This window comes from Diadema antillarum, unplaced genomic scaffold, assembly GCF_040938485.1.
Source record: "Diadema antillarum isolate AM-2024a unplaced genomic scaffold, OU_Dant_1.0 scf00000015, whole genome shotgun sequence".
In the NCBI taxonomy this organism is placed as follows: Eukaryota; Metazoa; Echinodermata; class Echinoidea; order Diadematoida; family Diadematidae; genus Diadema; species Diadema antillarum.
The window spans coordinates 2,439,721-2,466,358 of record NW_027270904.1 but is presented as its reverse complement, the minus strand read 5'-3'; the positions used below and the strand labels follow the sequence as shown (position 1 = coordinate 2,466,358).

General features: G+C 36.8%; 1 protein-coding gene across 1 annotated transcript; it reads left to right on the top strand.

The window, feature by feature from the left end:
* Positions 1–16,907: 16,907 nt before the first annotated feature.
* Positions 16,908–22,445, top strand: LOC139723785 (citramalyl-CoA lyase, mitochondrial-like). Its single transcript, XM_071634997.1, has 7 exons — positions 16,908–17,360; positions 18,176–18,367; positions 18,902–19,097; positions 19,750–19,863; positions 20,575–20,628; positions 21,354–21,478; positions 22,338–22,445. The coding sequence occupies exons 1-7, from the start codon at positions 17,070–17,072 to the stop codon at positions 22,428–22,430; spliced, it is 1,065 nt and encodes a 354-aa protein (XP_071491098.1). The 5' UTR covers positions 16,908–17,069; the 3' UTR covers positions 22,431–22,445.
* Positions 22,446–26,638: the final 4,193 nt, after the last annotated feature.

Sequence of the window (26,638 nt, the reverse complement as noted above, 5' to 3'; positions counted from 1 at the left end):
TCAAGTCCCAAAATATTTTTCTTTACTTCTTATTGGCTTACTGTTAAGTTATGACGAAATTTCGATATAACGAAAGAAAACCGCTGGTCCCAAGGACTTCTTCATTAAGAAGTACACTGTATTGTATCATTATTATTCTCGTTGTACATAGCAAGTAACACTGATTTTATGCCAAGAATTATGTTAGGCCCGATCATGCAGTTTAGACCTTGCAAAAAATGGAAACAAATTAAGACCTGATTTCAGGTTTCTAACATTTTTTGGTGAGATAATGAGAAACCTCTTATAAAATATGAAAGAGCATGTAATTCTACGAGGAATTCAACGTTTATTTGATGAAAATTGGTTCTGAAATGGCTGAGATATCAACAAAAAAAAAAGCGATTCGAATAAAGTGTGGGACCCACGCTTTATTATGATCAATTTGTTTTACTTTGTTTTCGGATGTTTCAGTCATTCCATACCCGATTTTCATCAAATAAACTTTGAATTCCTTTAAAATGGTATGCTCTGGAGTTAAGTATATCATAAGTGTTTTCTTGATATCTCGCAAAAAGTTAATAGCCAAATTCTCATCTCCACCAATACTGTACCATCCCTTTAATGGTTAGCAGTGTGCGCAGAGTACCAAATTTCCGTTTCACAAAATAGAAATCAAACATCACCTAATTTGCAAACAGTATCAGGTTGTTTTGTTTTTTTCGAGCTTTGTAAAGTAAACTATGAAGAGACTTTCCTATTGTTGGACAGCAATCAAAACATTAGTGCCTATTTGGTCAAGGATCTCAGCAAAACTAGATCAAATAACAACCTAAGTTCCTTTTGAAAATGTTTTACGATGCTATTGTTTTTATTTGGAGGTAATTGAGTCTTTGTTGAAATCAAATCAGACATACAATGAGTATTCGGATGAGTAAATATCACTACGCAGTGCAAATCTTTTCCGAAATCAAAATATTTATAGTGTGTTCGGGTTAGATTGCTCTTCGGATGAAGAAGAATGGCTGTTTGGATTTTCAGTAATTTCTTTTCCTAGTGCGGGGATGGGACAATTTATGTATAATTATAATAAAAATAATCTCCCAAATATATTTCAAACAATGTTTCAAAGAAATCAATCCGTTCATAATTATCCAACACGGCGATCAAATGATTTCCATTTGCCATTATTTTCTGAGAACTTTGTTGGCTCAAAACACATTTATTTAGGACGGGCCAAAGTACTGGAATTCACTTCCCAGTAACATTACAACAGCTCAATCTCTGAATTCCTTCAAGAATAAATTAAAATCATTTTTATTGAAATTTTATAACATCCAACAGAGTTAGTTTCCCTTTATCATCTCAGTCAAGTCATCATTCTTTTTTACATAAGTCCTCCTAAGTATGTCCCTGTCTGTGTTCTAAATATAACGATGTGTTTTTTTTCTCCTGCATTCTTACCAACATAACTACGTATAAAAAATGTTTGGCATTACATTCAATCCAGCTTGTATTTTATCACTTATTTTACATTATGAAATCTAGATTGCTTGCGTCCACGATGGCACATGCTGTAGTTCCCTCTTTTTTCTCCCTTTTTTCCTCTCTTTTTTTTCCCTTTTTTTTCCCCTCTTTTTTTTTCCTTTCCTTTTCTCTCTTTTTCCTCTTCCCAATCATTTTGATGTCAGTTGACATCGGTTCGTTTATTGTGTTTTATATTGATGTTTTGTGTATTTTCTGAGGGTCCCATATCGTACAAGCTTTGCTTCTTAGTGGGACCCTCCACTTCCATCCTCATCCTTAGTTGACTTGTATTATACGCTTTATGTATTTAACAAAGATGTAATCGCATCTACTTTTCATTTTCATAATTTTCTTATGTACCTTTTCAAATTTTGTTCTGTATCACAGATATCCCGTGTATATGCAATGTACATAATTTCTTTGTTCATTTTGATGGAGGTGAAAAATAAAGTTGAAAGTTGAAAGTTGAAAGTTGAAATCGCATCTATTGAAAGCCCAGTTGATATTCTATTTCTGTTTCCTTACCATACATAAATACTCTTCTTACAAGTTTTTGTTCTACTTCGTAAATATGTTTGTTTACAAATTATGCGTTTGTTCTTCGTGTTTTGCTTTTGTCTTATATTTGCAAATGGGATGTGCAGTCTCTTATTCAGCACAGGAAATGAATTTGTTTCTTCATGAAGAGTACGTTTTTGTGTCCTTATGTCCTTATGTCCTTGGGTCTGTATTACGCAAATTCTGACCTGAATGTAGTGGTATAAAGATAAATAAATAAATAAAGATTTGCAAATTACAGATTCATTTTGTAATCCAGAAAGTATATATATATATTTTTTTATGGGTGACAACAAAGTTTGACTGAATAATTCATGAAGGATTCAGAACTAAGACTACGCGTATCTCTTTCTTTATCTCTCCCCCCCCCCCCTCTCTCTCTCTCTCTCTCTCTCTCTCTCTCTCTCAACAGCTTTTGAGTCATTGACGCTTGAGCTGACAATCTCGCACATCAACTTACAGGTAGCACAGATCTCGAGTGATCTTGAAACAAAAGGCAGTGCTGCTTTTCTCGAGTTGGAAACCAGCATCACACGAGCTGTGAGTGCATCAATAATAATAATGATAATAATAATAATAATAATAATAATAATAATAATGATAATAATGATAATAATAATAATAATAATAATGATAATAATAATAGTAGTAATAATAATAATGATAATGGTAATAATAATGATAATAATAATAATAATAATAATAATAATAATAATAATAATAATATAACATAATATGGTATAATAATAATGTCTTCTTTACCCAGGGTAGCCTCTTCAGTGTTGCCACTGCTCTACCAGAGGGCTCTGCTATTATTATTACCCTAAGGTTGCCAGGTACCCAACTATACACCTGGGTCGAAAGGGACATTGTGGGGAAAAAAACATCTTGTCCTAGGACTTAAACACAGGACGGGAATCGAATTCGGGTCCTCCGATTGGGAGTCGGGACTTCCACCATGTCACAGCCTCCCCCCCCCCCCCCCCCCCCCCCCCCCCCAACCTTTGTAGTAATAACTCCAACCTTTGATTATTCAAGCTACATGATCATTTTGTTCTATTGGATTCTCTTCAACCAACACAATAAATCAAAATTACGTGCGAATCATGACGAAATATCATGGGTTCATTAGTCTGCGTCAGTCTGGCCTACGTCACATGATTTGTATGGAACGTTTTAGTTTGTTTGAATCGAGACAATCGCTGTGTAAGGGGCATGTATGTATTTATGTATTTTTGTATGTATGATGATAATTATATAAATCATGTAAATATATATATATATATATATATATATATACAGTACATGTATTGTGTGTGTGTGTGTGTGTGTTTGTGTGTTAGTGTCTGTGTGTCTGGGTGAAAGAGAGAGAGTGGGGGACTGGTATGTGTGTTTTGTGTGTTAATTAAATCGTATCTTGTGCAAAAAAAAGGTCAGAAAGTTTTTAGTTTTAATCGCAAGTCTGCGATGCAACAAACATTGATGTTCAGTTCTGTTTCTCTTTTTCTCTCCTTTTGTTTTAGCTTATCAGTACAACAGAAATAGATTCTAACAGTATAGACGTCAGGCTTACGAATGTAAATGAAGGCAGCATCATCGCAACTTTCTTGGTGGATGTTTTCGGTGACGACGCGCCACAACTGGTTGAGACTATCCGAACCACAGACTTCTCTATTCTTAGTGACGGTACCACGACTTACACCATAACGGAGGTTCGGATCGATGGTGAGGACATGCCCTGCCCAATGTTGTCAACATTTGTTAGAAAATGACAACAATTTTTTTTTCAATACTCGCTTGAATGCCTTTACACACTGTGGATAAAACAAAGATGTTTGAATTGACAATATTTGTTTGAGCACCGAAGGATAGATTCAAAACTGGCGTCACAACAGGTTTTTCTATAGACGTATACGGGGGGGCAGTATTATCCCACAATGTATCAAATTGAGAGCAGTAACATGATTAAGACAGGAATAAATCTCATATGAATATATAGTTACAGTAGGAAACGGTGCTGAAACTTTTGTCCCGGTATATATATATATAACGTCTATTAATTCATACGATGGATCAATGTAAGGAGTGTTCAGGCATTCAGGCAGGGGAAAGCAATGATTAATTGAGAAGTGGCAAGTTGAACAGATAATGTCCTGTAATTGTTTTTGTACATGTAATTGATTTGTATAGTAACAGATTGAAAGTATAATGAAATATTTGAACATGTGACCTTTGCCAAACAGTGAAATGGAAGATGGCTTAACCTTGCATGGATCAACATATTGCTAGGTCTTAGATTAACAGTGTACAATAACATAGCCTTTTACAAAGGTGACTCGCAATTTACCTGCATACGGCGGGCGGATTTTTTTTTTTTTTTTCGACTCGCGCGCACACAGCGATCGGATTGGACGCCGGACGTGCGCTGTGTGTGCGAGTCCATTGCTCTCTCTGTGTGTGTGTGCTGAAATCATATATATATATATATATATATAGCGAGCTGAATACACTTGTGCATACACAAGTGTATTCAGATAAAATTTAGAATACATTAAAGAAAACAAACTAAGAGAATTTAATTTGAAATTGTTGTATAATTCATTGCCACTGAGAAGTAATCTATTCAAATGGCGTTTAAGTTATGATGATTTGTGCTCGAACTGCAACGCAAAAAGAGCACATATCGTTCACGCCTTCATTGAATGCAAACTTCATTGAATGCAAACAAATGCAAACGAATATTTTTTACTATACGTAAGGAGTTTGTTACAAGATGTATACCATGCAACAGTAAAAAATATCAACGTTTCACATTTGTTGAAAATACAGTGCAAGAGTCATTATAGTCTGTTTTTGACAATAGCATTTGGGAGTACTTATAAGCTTATATTGAAACGGAATGAAACCAGTAATGATAAAAGAAGCTGTTCTTTAATATATGTGTTTATGAGAGAAATTAGAACGAGAATAGATATACAATGTTACGTGAAACATAGAAGAACACTAAAGAAAAATGAGCAATTATTACCAAACGAACTGTGGAACATCTAATGCACGATTTTGTCTGTATCACGTTCATGTGACATCGTTATGATAATATTATTTTGATTGTGTATTTTGAATGGAATCCTGAATAAATAAACTGTGCGCTCAGGTGAAACCGTCCAGAGAGAACAACGACTGTCCGCAGCTGCCCTCATCGGGATAGTTTTCGGCGTTTTGTCCGCCGTGATCTCGGCTGGGATCTGCGGCTGTCTGTGTTGTGGGTTGCAGGCCAGGGCTAGGCAGATTCCAGCACGTCTACCGTAAGTGGACGGATCCCAGTTTGTTTAGAAACATGGAGAGATCCTTCTCACCTGAAAAGATCCCCAAAGCGGGTCTATGCAATTTCTCTGCACCGCAAGGCAAATGTTAAACCGCTAACTTTTAACTATAATGAAACATGCCATCAAACATCTCTACAGTGTGATAGACTGTGAAAAATATATTATTGAATAAATTGGGCCAGTTACAAATTGAAGTGTCAAGATGTGTGAGAATATAGCATCGAATAAAAAATAAGGAAATTCCATAAATATTCTTTTCAATGCGAAATTCGCATTTCCTTGACCCGATAGATGCATAATTATGTTTCATGTTACACTATTCCCCCTGCCTTCTGAAGATGAGAAGTGAAGTATAATCTTTCATCGCATGCTAGAACTGAAAATAAATCCATATACCTGTTTGGATGATGTTCCCCTTTAAAATGGCCCGGGCATGAACACTGAATATATGTTGTGTTTACGAGACATGAAACCTACTGTTTTATGACGACATAACATTGAAGTATCGTATTACAGTAAACTCTATGGTATTCCTCTTTACCGTAATTGGGCACTTTTTCCTTGGACCCAAACTGCCCATACTTCATGGAACTATTATCCACGCGGAAAGAAAATCCTATTTAGCATTGTGACATGACGAATTATTGTAGCCTTGTTCACCACCACTGACGGCAGTTCGATTTAAACAGAAGTTTCATTCACAACTTCCAACATAATATTATAGATAGTATTAGAGAGTATCTAGCAATGTATTTTGAACAATGGTAACTATTTCACTGCTCTGGTAATGACAGCCTTCTCATATACATATACATTCACTGAATTCGCTTAACAAAATGACCCGTATATAACTCAACTCATGACTCCTCCTCACCCACCCCATTCCTTCCTGCAACTAAGAAGGCGACCTTGTAAATGGCTTTGTAGAGTTTCAGTTTTGTCTTCAATGTTTGATGTGTTGTCACTTTATATTTACGTTTCTCTGCCCTTACAAGCTCTGCTTTTTGTAGCTTCTCTATTTTCAACATTTTCAACATTATTTAGAAAATATAATGTATCCGTATAGCCGCCTCAATTTATTGAGCAATGTTATATTCGATGCTCATAGAATATGTATTGCCATTTTTTATCATATGTTTTGCAAAACGATATTCTTTGTTGAATTTGAGAATAAATGAAATTAAATAATATTGTAAATGCACTTGCATATTTGGGATAGATTTCCCTTGAAAGTTAATCTGAAATGATACTCCAGTATCTACCACTTCGTCTGAAGTACCATCTATTTCGAGGTACACAGGGATAATATACCCACACTTATTAAACTACAGTGCACTACCGTTATAGCGAACATTGCTGTTAGAATTATAAGAGTTTATCTTTACATGCTTTGTTTGGTTGGTTATAACAAAATTTCGACATAACGGAAGAAAATTGCCGATCCTGGTGACTTTGTTATAACGGGAGTTGACTGTGAAGTGGAAACTCAGTATAACGAGATCCTTGGGACCAAGACAATTTGTTCTTTATATCAGATATTTTGTTATATCAGTAGTCAATAAACGATACAAAACAAAGGAAATTGATTAATTGGGACAGGAGAAATTAGTTTGTTATTTATCAGGTATAGTTTGTTATGTGGGACATCTTTATAGGAAGATTTCACTGTATTTGCTCCAGCAGGGTCGGTGAGATTTACACACGAGACGATCTCCCAGCTCTCGACCATCGCCAGGCTGTCATGCATCGGGCTATCCGCCATACCCAGCAAGATCGCGGCAGCTTTATGGCTGGATCTAAGTCAAGAATTTTCTCAAACCCATACCATGAACATGATGAACGGGTGAGTTTTACTGTGAAGACATTACAATAACATATCGATTTAGTATGTTCTCCTGAACGGTTGAACAAATTCTAACAATATAGTGAAACATATGCAAAAAAAAAAAATGTATGTCTACCAAATCGATAGTGGACACTTGAATCATGAATGCGCCTTGATTCTATCGAAATGAATTGGCAACTTTAAGGAATTCATTTTCCAAAAAAAAAAAGAATCCTAGTATGAGAAGAACAAATTGCGTGGTACGGTGTACGAATTGCCTCTTTATGTGTAAATTGAAAATCTTCTCGATTCGTGATTTTGCACTATTCCCCAAGTTAAAGGAATAGTATTGGTGGAGATGAGGGTTGAAATTTTAACTTTTTACGAGATATTAACAAATCACACTTGTTCCGGAGCAAGCCCTGTTAAGAGGAATTTTTAATGTAAATCGAAAATCTTCTCGATTCGTGATTTTGCACTATTCCCCAAGTTAAAGGAATAGTATTGGTGGAGATGAGGGTTGAAATCTTAACTTTTTACGAGATATTAACAAATCACACTTGTTCCGGAGCAAGCCATGTTAAGAGGAATTTTTAATTCATTTGATGAAAATCAGTCTTAAAGTGATTGAGCTTTCCAAAAATAAAGTAGAAATAAAGAGATTCTGACAAAACGTTAAGTGCCACTTCACATTTAGAATCACTTTGTTTTAAATATCTCAGCCATTTTGAAACCAATTTTCATCAAAGTGTAAACGTTGAATTCTTCTGGAAATTACATGCGCATTTATATCTTATAAAGAGGTTTCTCATTATTTCACCAATAAAGTTAGAAACCTGACGCCAATAACCAAATTATACCATACCTTTAGATGTACAGTTATTCAGATGTGGTACAATGAGCGTGGAGTACAAATTTGCTTGATATAGTTTAAAAAATGGGTTTGTCCATTTTTTTTCGAAAGTAGCTGACGTTGTTAATAATGTTAAATTTCAACGTCAGATTGCAGTCGACATAAAAACCTAAGAATTTTGAAAATTCCACTTGTATTAGAGGACCATTTCCAAACATAGAAAAATTACATTGTATATAATTAGCAAGGTGTTTGACGGAATCAACAAATAAATCATTTGGTTTACATTACGAGAAAATCATTTTATTTACTTTAATCTATATTTGAATTCCATTCTCTATTCACTGTATCTATACAGAAGGGGAGCAGTGTTACAATTGGAATGCAAATGTTGAAGTCATTGGCAAACAAAAGAAAAAAGCGATATGATGAATTTTGTTACATCATTTATACAAAGAATGAGTATATAAACGCGACCCAAAAGAGGCCAGGAGGAACTCCGCAAGATAATAGTTTCAAACTTAGAATTGAGCCCATTTATACCAACAATAAAACAAAAGTGTCCTGTCAGTCGGATAGCTCTATTAAAGCATGCAGTCCAAGGCCTTTTCACGTTGGACATCATAATGGGATAATTTATGTATTGTTATGTGAACTATTCCATTACTATAAGTGTATATAATGCATCAAAAAACGATAGAACAATAATTATTATGACGTACATTTTATACTGCTTCTTTTCAAATCATAAATTCATAAACATTTTATACGTTAATTATAAATAATGTAATTCATAAACTGATAGAGATTGTGTGACTATATATTCCAGTATCAATTTGCTAAATTTCTCAATTAATTTTCTAGTACCCCTTTCAGGTAATCGCGGTTCAATTATCCGCATCCAAATAATGCGGATGAAGTAATCAAAATCGCGTTCATATATCCCATGAAGTGCGCACTACTTTTACGAGCGCCCGTTCATATAACAGTGCGAAAGACGGGAGTATTTGTCATGGTTACTGCGCACGCCTCTATAATGACGTAATGTTTCCGGTGATATACTCTCGTGTGTGCACAGCTCTCGCTCAAGCTCAGCAATCAGCGGTTGTGCGGGAAATCGAGTGACCTTTGACCGACCTGTGGAATGTTAGTGCGCATAAGTCGTAAAACGCGTTCATGTATTCTCGATCAACTCCTCACGCTGCAATAATGCGCATAATAGCAGCATCAAAATAATGCGCACTTTTTTACTCCTCTCCCGTTCATGTAATCAAAATTTTACGACTTATTGCTCCTATTATCCGCATCCACGATTACCTGAAAGGGGTATTAGTCAAAACTTCGTCGAATTCACGGAATAACACTATAATCACGTTTACCTACTTTTGACTTTTAGTTACTCAATTTGGCTTTGCAATCACAGTCATAACTGAACATGGAGCTAGAAAAATGGTATGAAGAGTATCGTATTTTCATTTGTCTGGATTATCACAGGGTCGGCCCGCCGAGGACTTTCGCCGAGGATTTGTGCTTCCCTATTTCGTAGACGATAGCAAAGCTTTCGTAGCCTCCGGACACTCTGCTGTGGTAAGTGCCTCCGTTTCGAACTATTTGCATGTATTATGTGATGGTGTGTACAGTACAATTATTTGAAGTGTGTATGAGTGCTTTTTTTTAATCTAACTCTCTGTCTGTGCATACACATGAAACGAGCTTCAATTATATAACTTCATAATACAGTGAACAAAATGTACATGGTGGGTGGCACGACATTTGCTCCAGCGACAAGTTATTGCTTCGGTCTTATGTTCTTCAACATTGTTCAAGGGCTAATGATAACGTTAGGGTTGTGATAGGGTGTTGTGTTTAGTTGATGTGAGGATTGGGATTAGGGTTAGGGTTATGTTTGTGGGTATGTTATATGTTTGACTTAGCGTGTAGATATTTAATGGGAGCGACAAAATCACGGGAGCAAATGTCATGGAACCAGCAAAGAATACTCTTACAGTTGGATGAAATACGGGTGGATGGCCGTACTCAGCGATGACAACTTTGTAAATCTGTTTTCCAGAGGGGTCCGTTTATCAGGAATATTGATGTAACTAACGTGCTTTACGTCATTGGTATACTTACAAAGTTGTAAGAACAAACGCAATATTGAGGGTAAAATTGATTAAAAAGAGAATTGATCTATTCATCATGATAACAATCAACTAGCAAATGGTGTCACTATGAGTCATGATGAGTTGTTCAGAGTTTTCAGCGTGAGGACTATAGCTGTTTTAAAGTTCTACATTACATATACATATTATATATATATATATATATATATATGTATATATATATATTATATATATGTTATATATATTATATGTACATATATATATATATTGTGTGTGTGTGTGTGTGTGTGTGTGAATGCCTTTGACATATGTGGATATAAAGCATTTCAAAATGATGATGCGTTGTCGACACAAATAAAAAGGAAGAGATTATGTGTAATTTGCAAGAGGACATCTTCTGGTTTTCTATCAATGTATTTTTTTCCTTTTGTCTTGACTACAGGTGCCTGTGAATCGCAGTCCAAGGCACGGACAAGGCCGATTTCAATACTAGAAGGGGAAGGAGCTGAATAATTCCCCTAGCTTAGCCAACCGTATACCTGTTGTCATCTGGAGCTTTCGATAAGGACGGAAGGACGAACAGGACAGAGAGTTCAGCGACCTCATCGCTGGATATTCATTAGCAACAAAAGATCCCCAAACACCAAACGAACGAACTTGTATAATTGCTATTTGATTTCTCGTTTACTGGTCGAATCATTTTGACAATTTAACACCTAAGCGCAGAGGCCGGTAGAAAGAGATTACCCTCTCCCTCTCCCCCCCCCCCCCCCCCCCATTAGAGGAGGGAGCTTTTATACATGCGTAGAATTGAAAATCGATTTAAAAAATAGAAAATAACATCAATGAAAATAAAGCACATTTCTATTGCGCAGCTACTAATTATAACTATACTCATATATACATACATACATACATAATGCAAACTTCTGCAGAATTTTAAAACGTGTTTAAACTAGTTATCAAACTGGTCTTCAATCTTGCTCACACTTTTGATGGATTACTTGGGAAACTTTCGTTGGAAAAGTATAGGGAAAGAGGAATATCAAATATGACCGTTTTAGACCAGAGTGGGGTTTTTTTAATTATTATTTCCATTATTGGTGCACTTTTTACCATTTTGAATACCACGGGTTTTTTTTTATTGAAGAATTTTATTGCAAAATGGGTTAAGTACCATTTTTAATCATTTCGAAGCAAGTCCATCACCAGATATCGCAAAATTAAAACTTTCCTGTACTAACCGCACTTGGAACATAACAAGGAATCTTCTAGACGTTATGACTAAAAACCTTGGTTTTCTTTCATTATTTTCTTTGTTTTTAGCAGCTTTAATAAAAAATTAAGTCTCAACTTAACAAGAATGGATTTAGGTCGTTTTGCAATAAAACTTTTCAATTATTGTATATCTCTTTGTACCATTGTTGCAGTTATTGATACGGTGCTCAGTATGTTATGTTTCAGCTATGAATGTGCGTATTGCAGTCTCATTGTTATCTTTTATAACAGGTATTATTATCTCGCATAACTTACAATATTCATTTGGCATTTTCTATTTGAGACAATTTCTTTCGCCTGGTGCCGGTACTTAGCATTCTACATTTCATTTGTATTTTCGTCACGTAGGAATTTTAAGCGTACTATCAACTCCGTCAGTTAAAAGTAGAATACAAATGCAAATTAAAGATCTAAAACTTTGTCGTAAAGATATTGCACAATTCTTGTGTGAATTATTGTAGCTGATGTCGAATGGAAACTTATGTAGTGGCATTTTGCGTAGAATTTCGAAACCATTCGTGTCATGGGGAATATTTTACCTCAAAATATGTTATAATTACAGTGCATTGTACAACAGTGGCGGATCCAGAGGGGAGCGCAACTGGCGTACTCCCCCCCCCCCCCCCCATTTTTTGTTTAAAACAAAAGAAGTAAAAAAAGAATATGAAGTGAAACCCGGAAGTGGCACAAGAAATATTAGTTGCGCCCCCCCCCCCCCCCCTTTACAGAATTCCTGGATCCGCCCCTGTACAACTCTATGAATCTACTAAAATTTATGAATCTACTGAAATTGTCTCACTGCAATATAGTTTGTGGATCTTGAAACAATTATCTAATTGATCGCATTTAATTTTTAGTCATATGACATCTGTGTTTTAAAAACTAATGATTTGACCAGTTCGCCTTTTACACGACTATCAATTGAATATCGTCATGTACACTTTTCACAATAATCTGTTACCTGCACCACTTATATTAATGGTAAGTTTAAATGCAATGGGAAATTCAAAGATATGATACAAAGAGAGCTGCTAACTTTCGTGTCAAATATGGTCTTACATATTTCCCGGTTCAAACTTATTTATTCTGCAAGGGACCACTTCTATGGAACAGTCTGTCTACTATTGTTAAACAGTGTAAAAACTGTAAGAGCTTTTGATAGTATAATGTGGTCGCAATTATTACAAACTAACAGCGTAATCCGAAGCTATTCCACCATTTTATGTCTGTAATTTTTTTGTCATAACTCATTTTCAGCTGGATTGAAGTCGTTCCTAAATTATTAACTCAAAACTTCTGGTGATCTATCCACTTATTACATGCATTATTTTGCTTCTTTGTTTCTTATGTCCAATTTAAGGGGGATGGTGAGGTATGTTAATGGGAAAACATCAGAAATATCTCATTTCCATATTTCTACAAAAACAGGCCGCTGTTTTTTTTTTCTTTCTAAATTCATTGATAAAACTGAAAACTGCAACCTGTTTTAAATGGTGTCAAATACTAGTAACATACTGCAAGGGAATGGCACTGATACCAGTGGATCGGTGAGAATTGGGTGAGTTTAATCAAATGCGTTTAATTTTCGAACTGTTTGATGATCCAAACTGAAAATTCAAACTCCTGGCTCAAACCTTGTATATTGTTATAAGTGTCCCGGAATACGGTGGAAAAAATGTATTTCATCAATTTTATTAAAAGAATGATGTACAGGCCTCCACATTTCGTGGATCAGTGAAAACTGGACGATCTCGTTTCATTTTGGAATTTGGAAACAGTCTAAAACCCACTCGCTGCTCTCGTATCAAAGCATTTAATTGACTTATCTGATTGCAGAGATTAAAGTCAATTTTATAACAGCTAATGATCTGTGAGGGATTCGAGTGCTCAAACCAATGTGAGTTCTTGTCAATACAACAGCAGTTACTGTGAAAAACTGGTATCTGATTCGACAGATGTTAATCTGCAAGAAATGCATGTAACGCCTCACGGTAACTTTCCTATTCTGCAGTTCTACATGTTTTTTTTTTCCAATGTTAAAACAAAAACCATCCATTCTGTTCTTCATTCTCTCTTTGTTTTTAATCGAAGTCATGTTGAACGAGATATGAAAATATATGTTAAAGGTACTGTTTAACATTGGGAGCAGTGATTTTGAAAAATGTTCAAGATATCACATTTGATGCATTGTGTATGTCAGTTGTATCACAAAACATTCTATACCATGTAGTTATTTCGTAATAAAATATGATTTTCACTTCTTAAAAACCCTTAATTTTTGAAAGGATAATGATACTGTTTCGAAAGTAGGTGTATGAATAGAATGTTTTAAAGAACATGATCAATTTCTGCTTAATCTAATAATCTCTTCATTGTTTAGGCGTGGCGTTATATATCCTGCTTGTTTGTTTGTTTTTGTCGCATTCATTGCACAGAGAGCACGGGTCGATAAGACTAAGAGCTTGAATAGACCCTGTACTTCGGAGCCTCTTTTCACAGTATACATCTTTCCAGAGTGTCTGCTTTCTTTCCTATATTTAGATAGGTTGGGAATGTTCATTTGAATTGACTTACATATCATTTTATAAAGTCTGCTCTTTCAGAATTTGCTCAGTCCCCGTCTGGCGACATCCATTTGTACTAAGTTTTATGATGATACTTTGAGCCACTTCCGAGATATGGAGAAAGAAGTGAAATTTAGCATTTTTAAGGGATTTCACATGACTCTTTTGACCTTCTGATCTTTGACCGATTTGACAGAAAGAGACCCTTCCCGTGAATGTGTGAAAATATGTAGAAAGCAGTGCAATTTTGAGGGGTTGACCTTGACCTTTGCCCCCGATCTTTGACCTCGAAATATCCTAGATAATCACCGCCAGTCTACAGTACATGCATAACGTAAGTACTATCAAGTTCCATGAAGATGCATTGATCCATTTCCGAGAAAAAAAGTGAGACGTTCACATTTTCAGTTGACCTTTGACCTATGACCTCATGACCCGAAAATATATGTAGAGAATCTTTATAGGGTACACTAACTTACAAAAAGTATCTTCCGCCATTGCATAGATACGGGGGGAATAGTGAAATTTTGAGCATTTGACCTTCACCTTTGACCCTGATCATCTGCACCTAAAGTTGATAGGCATAACTTCACCCACTCATACTATACATGCCAAGTTTCATTAGGTTACATCAAACAATTTTTAGACAGGATGTCCACATAATTGATTATAAACGGACGCACGGAAGGACGGACAACCCGAAATGCCTCCGGCGACACTTCGTGGCGGAGACATAAATATATATATATTTCAACCTTGCCTTATTGTGCAACCGTCTATCATATCCAGCCCGTCACGCGCAGAGATTTTATATAGAAAATCATTAACTTATAGACAAAAATCGATCTGATGTATATTATGAAACTCATTGATGTCATACACAGTCCTTCTCTTCAGTGTTTGAAATCACAATACAAGCCATATAACCCAAACAAACCGAATCTTATATGCTACTTTAATATTTTCACTTTTAAAAGCTTAAAATACAATTTTAAAGGTAAAATCAGGTGTTTTTGTTATTTGGTATCTGATTATAATAACGCCTCAAACTACAAAAATAATGTTACTATCGAACCCTTCTAGCGGGGGCGCTGTGGCATAGTGGATAAGACTCTCGACCCCCCATCGGAGGACCCGAGTTCGAATCCTTCCCAGTGCTTAGAGACGTCCTTGGACAAGATCTTACCCACAATGTCCCTCTCGACCCAGATGTATAAATGGGTACCTGGCAACACCAGGATAATGATAATGGCAAGGTCCTGTAGAGCAGTGTCAACACTGAAGAGGCTACCCTTGGTAAATAAAACATGATCATTATTACAATAATAATAATAATGATCATAATAACAATTATTATAATAATAGTAGTAATATTAACAATCATTGTTATTATTATTATTATTTTTATTATTAACAATGATTATTATTATTATTATTATAATCATCATCATCATGTGTACCATTATTATTTCTTCAATGTCTCCTAGTATTCAAGTTCAACTTGATTTATTTCATTTCCAACAAACAAATTTTCAAGCTCGCTCGCTTCGCCCGCTCGCATTGAATCATTATGCCATTCTCCTGATGTTGTTGCCAGTAATTGCCAGCAGTTGCGCCCGATGCGCCCCAATTAATTTCCAAAGCGAAAGATATAGCTACAAACGGCAGTTTGGCGACTGTAGAATGTCAAAATTGTCAAGCTCGCTCGCTTCGCTCGCTTGCATTGAATCGTTATGCCATTCTCCTAATGTTGCCGCCAGTAATTGCCAGCAGTTGCGCCCGATGACCCCCCCCCCCTTTAATTTCCAAAGCGAAAGATACAGCTACAAACGGCAGTTTTGGGACTGTAAAATGTCAAAATTTTCAAGCTCTCTCGCTCCGCTCGCTCGCATTTTATTGTTATGCAATTCTCCTGATGTTGCTGACAGTTTATAATTTGTCGTTTCACACCGTCATTCCATAATCCATGTAAGGAAAACTTATAATGTTGCTCAATGACTGCGTTGTTGAATGTATCACATTCCGCAATGTACTAGTATTGTAGTCCCATTATTGCGCACGCACACACGCACAAGCATACACACCGTCAAAATTACTTTTCCACAAGGTGCCCCCCCATGTTTCGACTCACCGTACGCCACTATAGGCCCTATATACCACTATATTATATATATAATGCAATATATATATATGTGTATATATATAATCAAATATATATATATATATATATATATGTGTGTGTGTGTGTGTGTGTGTGTGTGTGTGTATATATATTGCGTAACATATGTATGGTCTATCGTGAGCCCCCTCCAATATTTGCCCCCCCCCCCCCCCCCCCAATCCAAAACTGCTTCCGGCGCGCCTGCCCCGGGGCGCGTGTTTTTTTTTTAGACGGCGCAGATTGGGGACCCTAAAAATCTATTGGGGACCCTATCCCTAAACCTAACCCTAATCCTAATCCTAACCCTAACCATCAAACCCTAACCCTAACCCTAACCCTAACCCCAACCCTAACCCTAACCCTAACCCTAACCCTAACCCTATAACCAAAAACCCTTACCCAACGTTTTTCCCATAGGTTTAACACGCGCCATGCCCCAATCTGTGCCGTCTTAAAAAAAAAAAAAAAAACGCCCCCGGGGCACAGTAAATAATCATGACGTCATTTTGATAAAAAATGGGGCACAGCTATTTTCATGACTCCACTTTTAACCAATCAGATGAGAGGAATCTATATATGAGGTATATAATATAAAATTTAGAATACTGCAGGTTTGTTTTACTATTGGAAACACACACAGCCTACCATAATTTTTAGTTGAGTGTGGCGCCCTCTTTGGCAAGGTTTCTACGTGTCGCTGGCGGCTGCTGAACTATTTTCTGGACAATTCTTCTAATAAAAAAAATCAAATTATGGACATTTGTCGATCGTAATTTTATCGTAATTTGGGTAAAAAGCTTTTCTTAAGATATTCTTATTCCACTATTACGAGCTATTTCAGATTTCTGCTGAGCAGAAGCATTCTACTGCCAATAATGTGCAATCTAACTTTGAGCAGCGGGTTTCTCGGTTTCTCGCGCCGGTCACTCACGCTCAGCCATCGGCTGGGGCTCCGTGCCAGCGCTATCGACGACCGTTGGAAGTACCAGTCGGCTTCAGCCACTTCAGCAGTCGTCCGGTTGTTTGGAAACGAGTCTCTACGGCCATCCCGAAGGGCTATGCTATATGCCATTGGAGATGACCGGAAGTCCCTCGCCGACTTAGCCCAGATGAAGGTCGATTGTGCCGTCATGGAATGTGAGGATGGTGTAGCGTTAGACAACAAGGTATGGGACTATGAATCGTGAATGAATGCAAGAAGTGTGTCACTTAACTATCTGATTCTGGCATTTTTGATTGTTGGAATGTCAGATTCTTTTTCACAACACTAACATTAAACAACAGCACACGTTAAAGATGTTACAGTACAACCAGCGCAGTGTATTTACTTACTGTAAGGATGTTTATGTTCCTGCACATCTTAATTCAGAGAAAAGAAATTCTACTCGCATTAAGATAGATATTAAAAATATTAAAAATGGACAAAGCCAAAGGTGGAATGAGTCGGATAAAGTCTTACTCTGTTGAAAAAGAAAAAAAAAAAAACTCCCACACAGACTGGCAGGGTCTAATTGCTCACCCATGCAGAAATCTGCCCCCTAGTTTAAAGGAAACCAAATAAATGTTACCATTGCTGTTTTCACTCGGTCTGCATTGTCGATATGTGGATGTTGGTTGCTCTAAGAATTGTTCGACTGTGAGTACACCTCCAGCTCCACTGACAGCCAGCTTTGTCCAAGGCCAAGGGGAGTACAGATGATAAGGGCAAATAATCTGTGTGACATGCCTGTCATAGTGCTTCCCAATGGTTCATTTATTAAAATGTGCTCGAAGACGGTATGTAAAGTCGATCAAGACGTATCTAGACAAGTCTAGTTGTTGACGGTTGTTTGTGTGCAGCAAAATCTATCCTACAGGAAGAATCGTAGATACTGGTGTCAGGCTTAAGTGTTAAAGACTGAAATTATAAACTATATGACAAGTGAAGACATAGCTGCTGAGGCTAGCACATCGTAGTCTGTGTCTTTGTGCAATTATTCAGGCAGAAGCCAGGGAGATTGTGGGGCAAACACTGGACTCTGTGCCGATGCCAAAGATCAGAGACGTCGCCGTTCGAATCAACTCCATGGACAGCGGCTATGGTGAGGAAGACTTGGCGGTCATTCTCCAGGCGAAGAGACTTCCAGACACTATCGTGCTTCCCAAGTTTGATTCTGCCGAGAGTATTCGCTGGGTCAGTTGTGTGTCCATGTAACATAAATATGTTTGCTAGGTGTTGAATCTAACTTTGATAATTAAAGCAGATAATGTATGATCTCCATAATGATCAGGGACTTCTCACAAAAATTATGAGTACCGGTATGCTTACACTGGCATGGCCTTGCCACAATAACCTAACTGTACATCAGTGCTTTTCTTTACTATCAAAATATTTTGTCATCCTTTTTTTCCCCCATCCTCTCAGAGTATTTTGGTACCGGTATGGTGTTTCACAATGTTAATAACTGATTTGATAATTGTGTAGAGTAGATGAAGAGGTGGAATTATTTCGAACTGGGATGAGGGGTGGGAAATGAGAAAATGATTTACAGGCAAGGGCCACACTCACAGAGTATTTGATTTTACAACCCTGTATGTGAGATCTTTCCACACTTTGCGTCATTTTCTGACAGATGGTAAAGAAATGAACAAATTTCAGGTAGTGGGAGTAGCATCAATCATGATTGACATGCATTTTGTGGCTCCTCTATCTCTTGCATGTAAATAGTTGGTCCACCACCTCAAGTCGTCTTTGGCTGGTAGAGAGTTAACTAAAGCCCTGAGAATCTTGGTGTATGCTGAGACAGCAGTCTCCATGATCAGACTTCCTGAGAGTATCTCAGAAGCGCAGGACATCCTCAGGTCAGAGCCATTCACACTGGATGCCATCGTGTTTGGAGTTGAGGATTACTGCTCAGACATAGGTTGGTAGTCTCATTTGCATGTATCTATAGAGTTTTTGTTTCAAGAACTTAACCCATAACCTACAGGAAGATGGTGGATTCACACAAAGATCCTTAGGAATTTTTGATAAGTTTTTGTTAAGAGTTCAGAAAGATCAGAATGTGACTTCTCTTGTATTTTTATGAAGAAATCTGAATCCTCATGAGATTGTACCATAATGCTGAAATGTTGAAAGTGACCTAGAAAGACTGCAGTATTGGTGCTGATCAATGTCATTAGTTGGAAACTTTCAAAACTTGACCGTGCATCTGATAAAACCTACAGACATGTTGTTACTGAGTTTGTTTCTTCACGGAGATGAGAAAGCAACAGAACTTCAAAGTTAATGATGATGATATTTTAATATAATGATGATGATGATGATCAATGATGATGATGATCAATGATGATGGTGATATCCATTAACTAATATGAAAGTTGTTCTGTCATCCCTTGACTTAGCATAAACTGATAATAAGACAACAGTTGGGAACCAGTAAATGTACATCTACAGACTGCTCTGACTCAGATAAAGAAAACTTGAATGCAACCTGAAAGAAATCCTAGATCTTGAGTTTTCAAACTTTTCAGTTTGAAATGACGCTATCTCCGTCATCATGATTGATATTTCAGGAGCGACGAGATCGACAGAGGGCCTTGAAGTGCTCTATGCTAGACAGAGAGTGGTGACCGTCGCCAAGGCATTTGGTCTCCAAGCCATCGATATGATTCCACTGGATGTGGAAGGTAGGGATATTCACCAAGCAGAGAGAGAGATAATGAAAATATACTTCTTTTTTTTTGCAAACAATACAGCTATCACTCTCCAGACCTAAACATTAACATTTCAGCTTTGATGTCTGTCTCGACATAAACATGTTTTGTATATTCATATAAATATGTACGTTTTTAAATCGTTTTCACTTCTCTTTGAAAAAATATTGATACCCCATTTCACCCACCAATTCAAAAAACCCTGCCCTCAATTGCAAGATTTTGACGGCAGTCTACTTCTACTGCTACATAAAAAAAGAAGAAAAAAAGTGAGGGTGGGGGATAGAGGGTTGACTAAGAAATGTTGTTGGTCATGTGTATTAGAATTAACTGACTCCTTTACAAATCTATTATTCCCTAGTCTTAGTATACATTTTCAAGCCTGTGTGCAGCATGTGTCCTATTTCTATTCACTTGGAGACTTACAGTGTAGGGAATATCATTCGATTGCTCTTCAAAATGGCTTCCAACACTGACTATTGCCTATTTGCAGTATAGAGGAGAGTATTAATTTTATATTATACATATGAGACTGTGCAAAAGTGTGTAGATGGACAGTTGCAATATTGAATCCTGACACCTGTTTTCAAAGCCTTGCACGAAATTAGATATTGCCACCTTGCAACACCTTTCTGTGTGCAAAGTTTGCTCATTTTTTTCTGTCTCTAATTTCATACATTGCAGATGATGAAGCTGTACGCAGGTCGTCTGAAGAGGGGGCCAGGATGGGCTTTACAGGTAGGCATGTGCTTCACTACAAAACTACATGTTTGTATAGGTTCCATGACACTTGCACCTGCTACAATTGCTCCCACGAAATATTTGCACACTAAGCCAAACATAACTTCTACCCTCAAACATAATCCTAACCCAAATCCTAATCCTCACATTAACCCATTTAGGATGGTCTGATTTTGATACAACATGCATTTCCCACAGACATTTGTCCGAGTATACTAGGGAGTCATCCTCGACGGGTTTAACTAGACCTAAAACAATATCACAACCCTAACCCTAAGTCTCTGGAGAAAATAGGACCTGAGCAATTGTCATGGGAGTGAATGTCGTGTCACTGTTTGTAAAATGCCATTTGGAAATCTTGACAATTAATGTCACTGCTGTCATAAATAGATGAAGCAATCTCATGTTTATTTTGAGGAGGACTCCGATGATTTTTGTCGTGGTGATTTTGTGAAGTTCTAATTTGCAAAGATGGAATGCGTTCTGTTATAACACTGTCATATGCGGAGGTAATACTTAAAGCTTGTATTTCATAATGATGTGCACATACACAATATGAAGGAAATCAAAGAGAGTGGGTAATACAAGAATCCTATGGCACTAGACATAATCCAGAAAGGACTAAACTAAACATATGTTCACTGTAAATGTCATATGTATCATAAGGAGAAAATCGATTACAGCTACACTTTTTTCATTTGTTTTCCCTCCTTTGAGTACAGGAAGACAGGTCCTTCGGCCCAGCCTTGTTGATATCATCCAGTGTGCCTATGGTCCTAGTCCTGACAGGATAAAGTGGGCCACAGAGCTGTTGGCAGCATTCGAAGAAAGTACTGGAAAAGGACAGGTATGTGTACAGCAAACTTGGGAAACTTGTTATATGAGCATTACACTCAAATAGCCCCAGTTTATAAAGTCCCCAATTTTTTAATGGCAAAAGCATTCTGTTTTATATAATCTTATTTTGGAGACATGTTTTTAATGGGCTGTTCAGATGCTGAAACTAACATCAAACCACATGCTGTGCAACAGCTGCATTACAAAACTCTGTAGCTGGTCAATGAAACATGCAGCTCTTGATGTTCATAGCTGTGCACATCATACATGGTTTATCAACAACAGAGAATGCAAGGTCAAGCTGAACTGAAGTGTGTTTAGGAGGTCGGTTCTTTCAGGAATAATACACCCAAAATCAAGCAAAAGAAGAAAAAAAAAAGACTTTGAAACACTTCTTTGTCCACGACTGGTCAAACCTTAGATTTGAATGGGATAAAATTATTGTAATTTGATTTCTGACAATCAAATAGTGATTGGCAAATATATTTCTAAGCATGCTTTAAGAAAGAAGAGTTCTTTTGATGTAAAAAAAGAATCACAAACACAATATATCTTGATTATATCATATGTAGATCGTAGCTTTGATTTTCTTTTTGTTTTTCTGTTTATAATATTGGTTTATAGAAAGACTGATCAGCAGTACCCAGTAAAGAACTGAAAGGATCAGTATACAAATGAGAATATGAACAATAATCAAATCCATGTTCAGTACATTGAAGTAAATATAAAATAATAGCTTTATTGATGCAAAATGATGCAAATTTCTTTTTAAGGAAACTGTAGTGTGCATGTATGCATGCCAACAGTGCACCTGCCTTTGCACTGTTAATGTTCTCTTATCTACTGTTTTTCATTTATAGGAGCCAGAGGCATTTATTTTTCAAGGCAGAAGGATCCACAAGCCATTCCTACTTCAAGCCATGAATATTCTTGAACTAGCCAAGATGGACAAAGCCATGTAAAGTATCAACTAGAAGCTGCCAGTTGGAAAACCAGTAAGGAGCTTATTTACGACGACAAAAGGGGTAAACGATACATATCCAGTATCCCACCCAGCAAACCACTGCTGTCTGCTGTATACAGTGCATACTGTTGGGGTCGGGTGGAGGGGATTCGCTGGACAGTTGGTGAGGAGGTGGGTAAGAACGATGGGAGTAGGTGGTAGGGAGGGGGACAGGTGGATTAAGAGGATTTGTGGAGCAGTGGAGAATAACATCACTTTTATTTTATGTCAGAAAGAGGCTGAAGGAATGTGTGCTTTTCATTTTTATAAAAAGTAAGTTTTCGTAAAAAGCTGTTTATTTTTTTTTTTATCTTTGCCCTACCCAGACATCACAAATTGCAGTAGTCTTCTTATGTAGTGATGATGGCACATGGATTTACACCTGACTTTACAAATGCAAAGCAGCTGATCACGTAGTTCCATTTTCCTCAAACTCAACTGATGTGTACTACTAAATATTTCTGCATTCGCTCAATCCACATGCATCTATTGGGTAGAAGTCCCTTCTGTTGCAGGGACAGGTGTCCAGGAATTCTGTAAATGGGGGGGGGGGCAGATCCCCCACTGTGTTGTGCTGTGCAATAACTGACAGGCTGAAAAAGGAATGCTTGCCATAAACATGCAGGTATTTTTTTTAATGTACTGTATAATTGTTATGAACATGCTATTTTCACAAATATTATTTTCAAAAAACAATCAAAGAGTTTATTTTTATTTCTCTTCCATTTTCGTGAGCCATTGTATTCATATACACTATTGTATGTTTTGTAAATGCGATGTTACCTGTCACCTTGAAGGTCTGAACATCAATTTTGGTATCAAATTCTCCTGTACTTTTCATGTACCCATACTTTGGACATGAGAAAATACACTTTCATGAACACTAGACTTTGTACCACAGCAAAAGTTGGGAAGAACAAGTGAATGCCATCCTTTTACAGAAGAGCATGATGGAGCAATATTCTTTTTGTAAATTCATAATACTAAATGAAGAGTTTTATTGCAAAATGAGCTAAGCGCCATCTTTAAACATGTCAAGGTAAGTTTATCATCAGATAGAGCAAAATGAAACCTTTCCAGTAATAACCTCACTTGTGACATAACAAGGAATATTCTTTAAATTATGATTTAAAATATCCTGTATTTTCTTATTTTCTTAGTTTTTAGCAGCTTTAATCACAAATATCTCAACTTAACAAGAATGAAGTTACAATGTAGCTCATTTTGCAATAAAACTCTTCAAATGATGTTGGTCTAATAGAAATGCAAAGAAAATTGTTTGATAAAAAAAAAACAAATGGTGAAATCAGCTTTCATCAAATCTATACACTTCACTGTGAACACTGTCTTGTGTTTGAGAGTCATCCAATGTAATTTATTTGCTTCTAAATTCTCCAAGCGAGGAAAACTGAGTTACATGTGAGGGAGTATTTCTTTATGAGTAGAGTGTTGATATATGTACTTGATCTTTCATAAGGGGTGACCACTGCTTGTTCCATGAATGGGCTAGATGAGGACTGGATAAACATTGAATTTGATTGTGAATGATTCCATGTATTAGGTCCTCGGGGTGGTATTCTGTAAATCTTTCTAAGTTTTTTCCTAAGTTTTTTCCTAAGAAACTTAGGAAGTGCCTAGGAAAGACAGAATTGGTATTCTGAAACTTCTTCCTAGGAACTTCTTAATGCAAAGTAGGCCATCCTTATCCCCGCCCACCTCCTTTCTTAAGCCAACACAAAATGCTGTGCCATAAGAAACCAACCAATGACAATCACATATTTCTTATGACGTAGGGCTAAATACACGTGTGCGCGGCATGCCCCCTTTCTCATGCCCATTTCGCGCATCAAAGTACATGTTGCGCACAGTGAATGACATGCACCTATCATGATGTTTACAGCTTGCTATATCTTAACAATCTTATCTTACTTAGGACAGGGGTGGGGCTTTCCTAAATATCAACTATGTAAGTCAGAAATTTGCATGTCTCCTCATTTGCACATCTTCCTAAGTTTCTCCTCAAGTCTGGGAAAAAAGTTAGCAAGGCACTTAGGAAGAAACTTAGAAAGATTTTCAGAATACCACTTACGAAAAAAATCGTGACTTAGGAAGAAATTTCTTCCTAGGAAGGATTTCAGAATACCATCCTAGGTCTCTAGCAGCTGATGCCATTCCATGCCACGGTACAGTATGATTCAGAATTTTTAGGAGATAATCATAGTTAAAGAAAGAGTAAATGCAATACATGTACTAGACAATGCAAAGCAGCTGTACTGAAACAAGCATAAAATGCAGCATTTCTTATGATACAGAAACCATTTTCTTTATTGTAATTATGTGAGAGATATTTGTTTTATTATTTGTATTCAGACCATAAAGGAAACCATTTTCTATTTTATTGCTTGTGTACCTGATCATGTTCATCATTCTTCGAACTCACCAAAGCAGCTTAAAACAGAGGCTTATTAAATAGGCTTGAAAGTAAAGAAAAAGTAAATGCAACACTAGGCAAGGCAAGGCAACTGACATTAGCATAAAATGCAGCATTCCTTATAATGCACAATTGTATTTTCTTTATTGCAACTATGTCACACAGATGTTATGATGAATATTCAGACCATAAAAGGGAAATAATTGTCCCCGCCGAACGAGTTCGAGCAGGGGACTATGAAACGGGCTCCGTACGTGTGTGTGTCCGTCCGTGCGTCCGTGTGTCCGTGTGTCCGTGTGTGCATCCGTGTGTGATCAAAATGTTCAATTTGCTACTTCTCTGTCATTTATGAGCCGATTTTGATTCTGTTTGCTTTATATGAGAGCACTACATGGGAGCTTTGAAACTTCTACACAGAATTTCAGTTGTGACCTTTGACCTTTGACCTTGACCTTTGACCTATATTGTACATTTTGCTACAAAATGCTACTCCTTCGCCATTTCTAACCCGATTTCGATTCCGTTTGCTTTATGTGATGGCACTAGTTGAGGGCTTCAAAACTTCTACACAGAATTTTGACCTTTGACTTCTTTGACCTTTGACCTTGATTTTTGACCTATATTGTACATTAGCTACGAAATGCTACTCCTTCGCCATTTCTAACCCGATTTCGATTCTGTTTGCTTTATGTGATGGCACTAGGTGAGGGATTCAAAATTTCTTCACAGAATTTTGACCTTTGACTTCTTTGACCTTTGACCTTGATTTTTGACCTATATTGTACATTACATGGCTACAAAATGCTACTCCTTCGCCATTTCTAACCCGATTTCGATTCCGTTTGCTTTATGTGATGGCACTAGGTGAGGGCTTCAAAACTTGTACACAGAATTTTGACCTTTGACTTCTTTGACCTTTGACCTTGATTTTTGACCTATATTGTGCATTGCATGGCTACAAAATGCTACTCCTTCGCCATTTCTAACCCGATTTCGATTCCGTTTGCTTTATGTGATGGCACTAGGTGAGGGCTTCAAAACTTGTACACAGAATTTTGACCTTTGACTTCTTTGACCTTTGACCTTGATTTTTGACCTGTATTGTACATTTTGCTACAAAATGCTACTTCCGGCGGGGACATATATTACGCACCGCGTAATTTCTACTTTTCCTTGTTTTACATTATATTGTTGGTATACCTGATCATGTCTCACATTCATTTAAACTCACCACAGCAGCTTTAAACAGAGGCTTATTAAATAGGCTCTATGTTACACTTTTGTGTAACAATTGAAACAATCATTATTCTCAAAAGTGGACATTTTATGATGTTGTAATGCTGAGCTCCTTATCAAGGCTGAAATAAAAAGGCACTTGTGCTTCCGCATTGCAGTGAGTCACACATTTTCTTGTGTATCTGTGTGTCTGACTCTTTCTCTCTCTCTCTCTTTTATATACACTTTTTTATTTATTTTTTTTACCATTCAGACATAACCTCTATATTGGCAAACCAATATTAACACATCATTAGCCTAGCATGACATGTTACCTCATCACTCAGAACACTAAACATTATAATGATTTAATGTTGGGCTATTAACGCTATCTCGCGGTAGACCATGGCCAGGTACAAAATACATTGAATGATTTGATTGAAGAAAATTCTGTATCCATATACATGTATACATGTATGTATTTAAACACACACATACATACACACACACACACACACACA

Excerpts from the sequence above, each read along its gene's own strand:
- LOC139723785 (XM_071634997.1), top strand. The coding sequence starts at position 17,070 with ATGTGCAATCTAACTTTGAGCAGCGGGTTTCTCGGTTTCTCGCGCCGG. Across the intron at positions 19,098-19,749 it reads GGATTACTGCTCAGACATAG|GAGCGACGAGATCGACAGAG; the intron begins GTTGGTAGTCTC and ends TTGATATTTCAG. Across the intron at positions 19,864-20,574 it reads GATTCCACTGGATGTGGAAG|ATGATGAAGCTGTACGCAGG; the intron begins GTAGGGATATTC and ends CATACATTGCAG.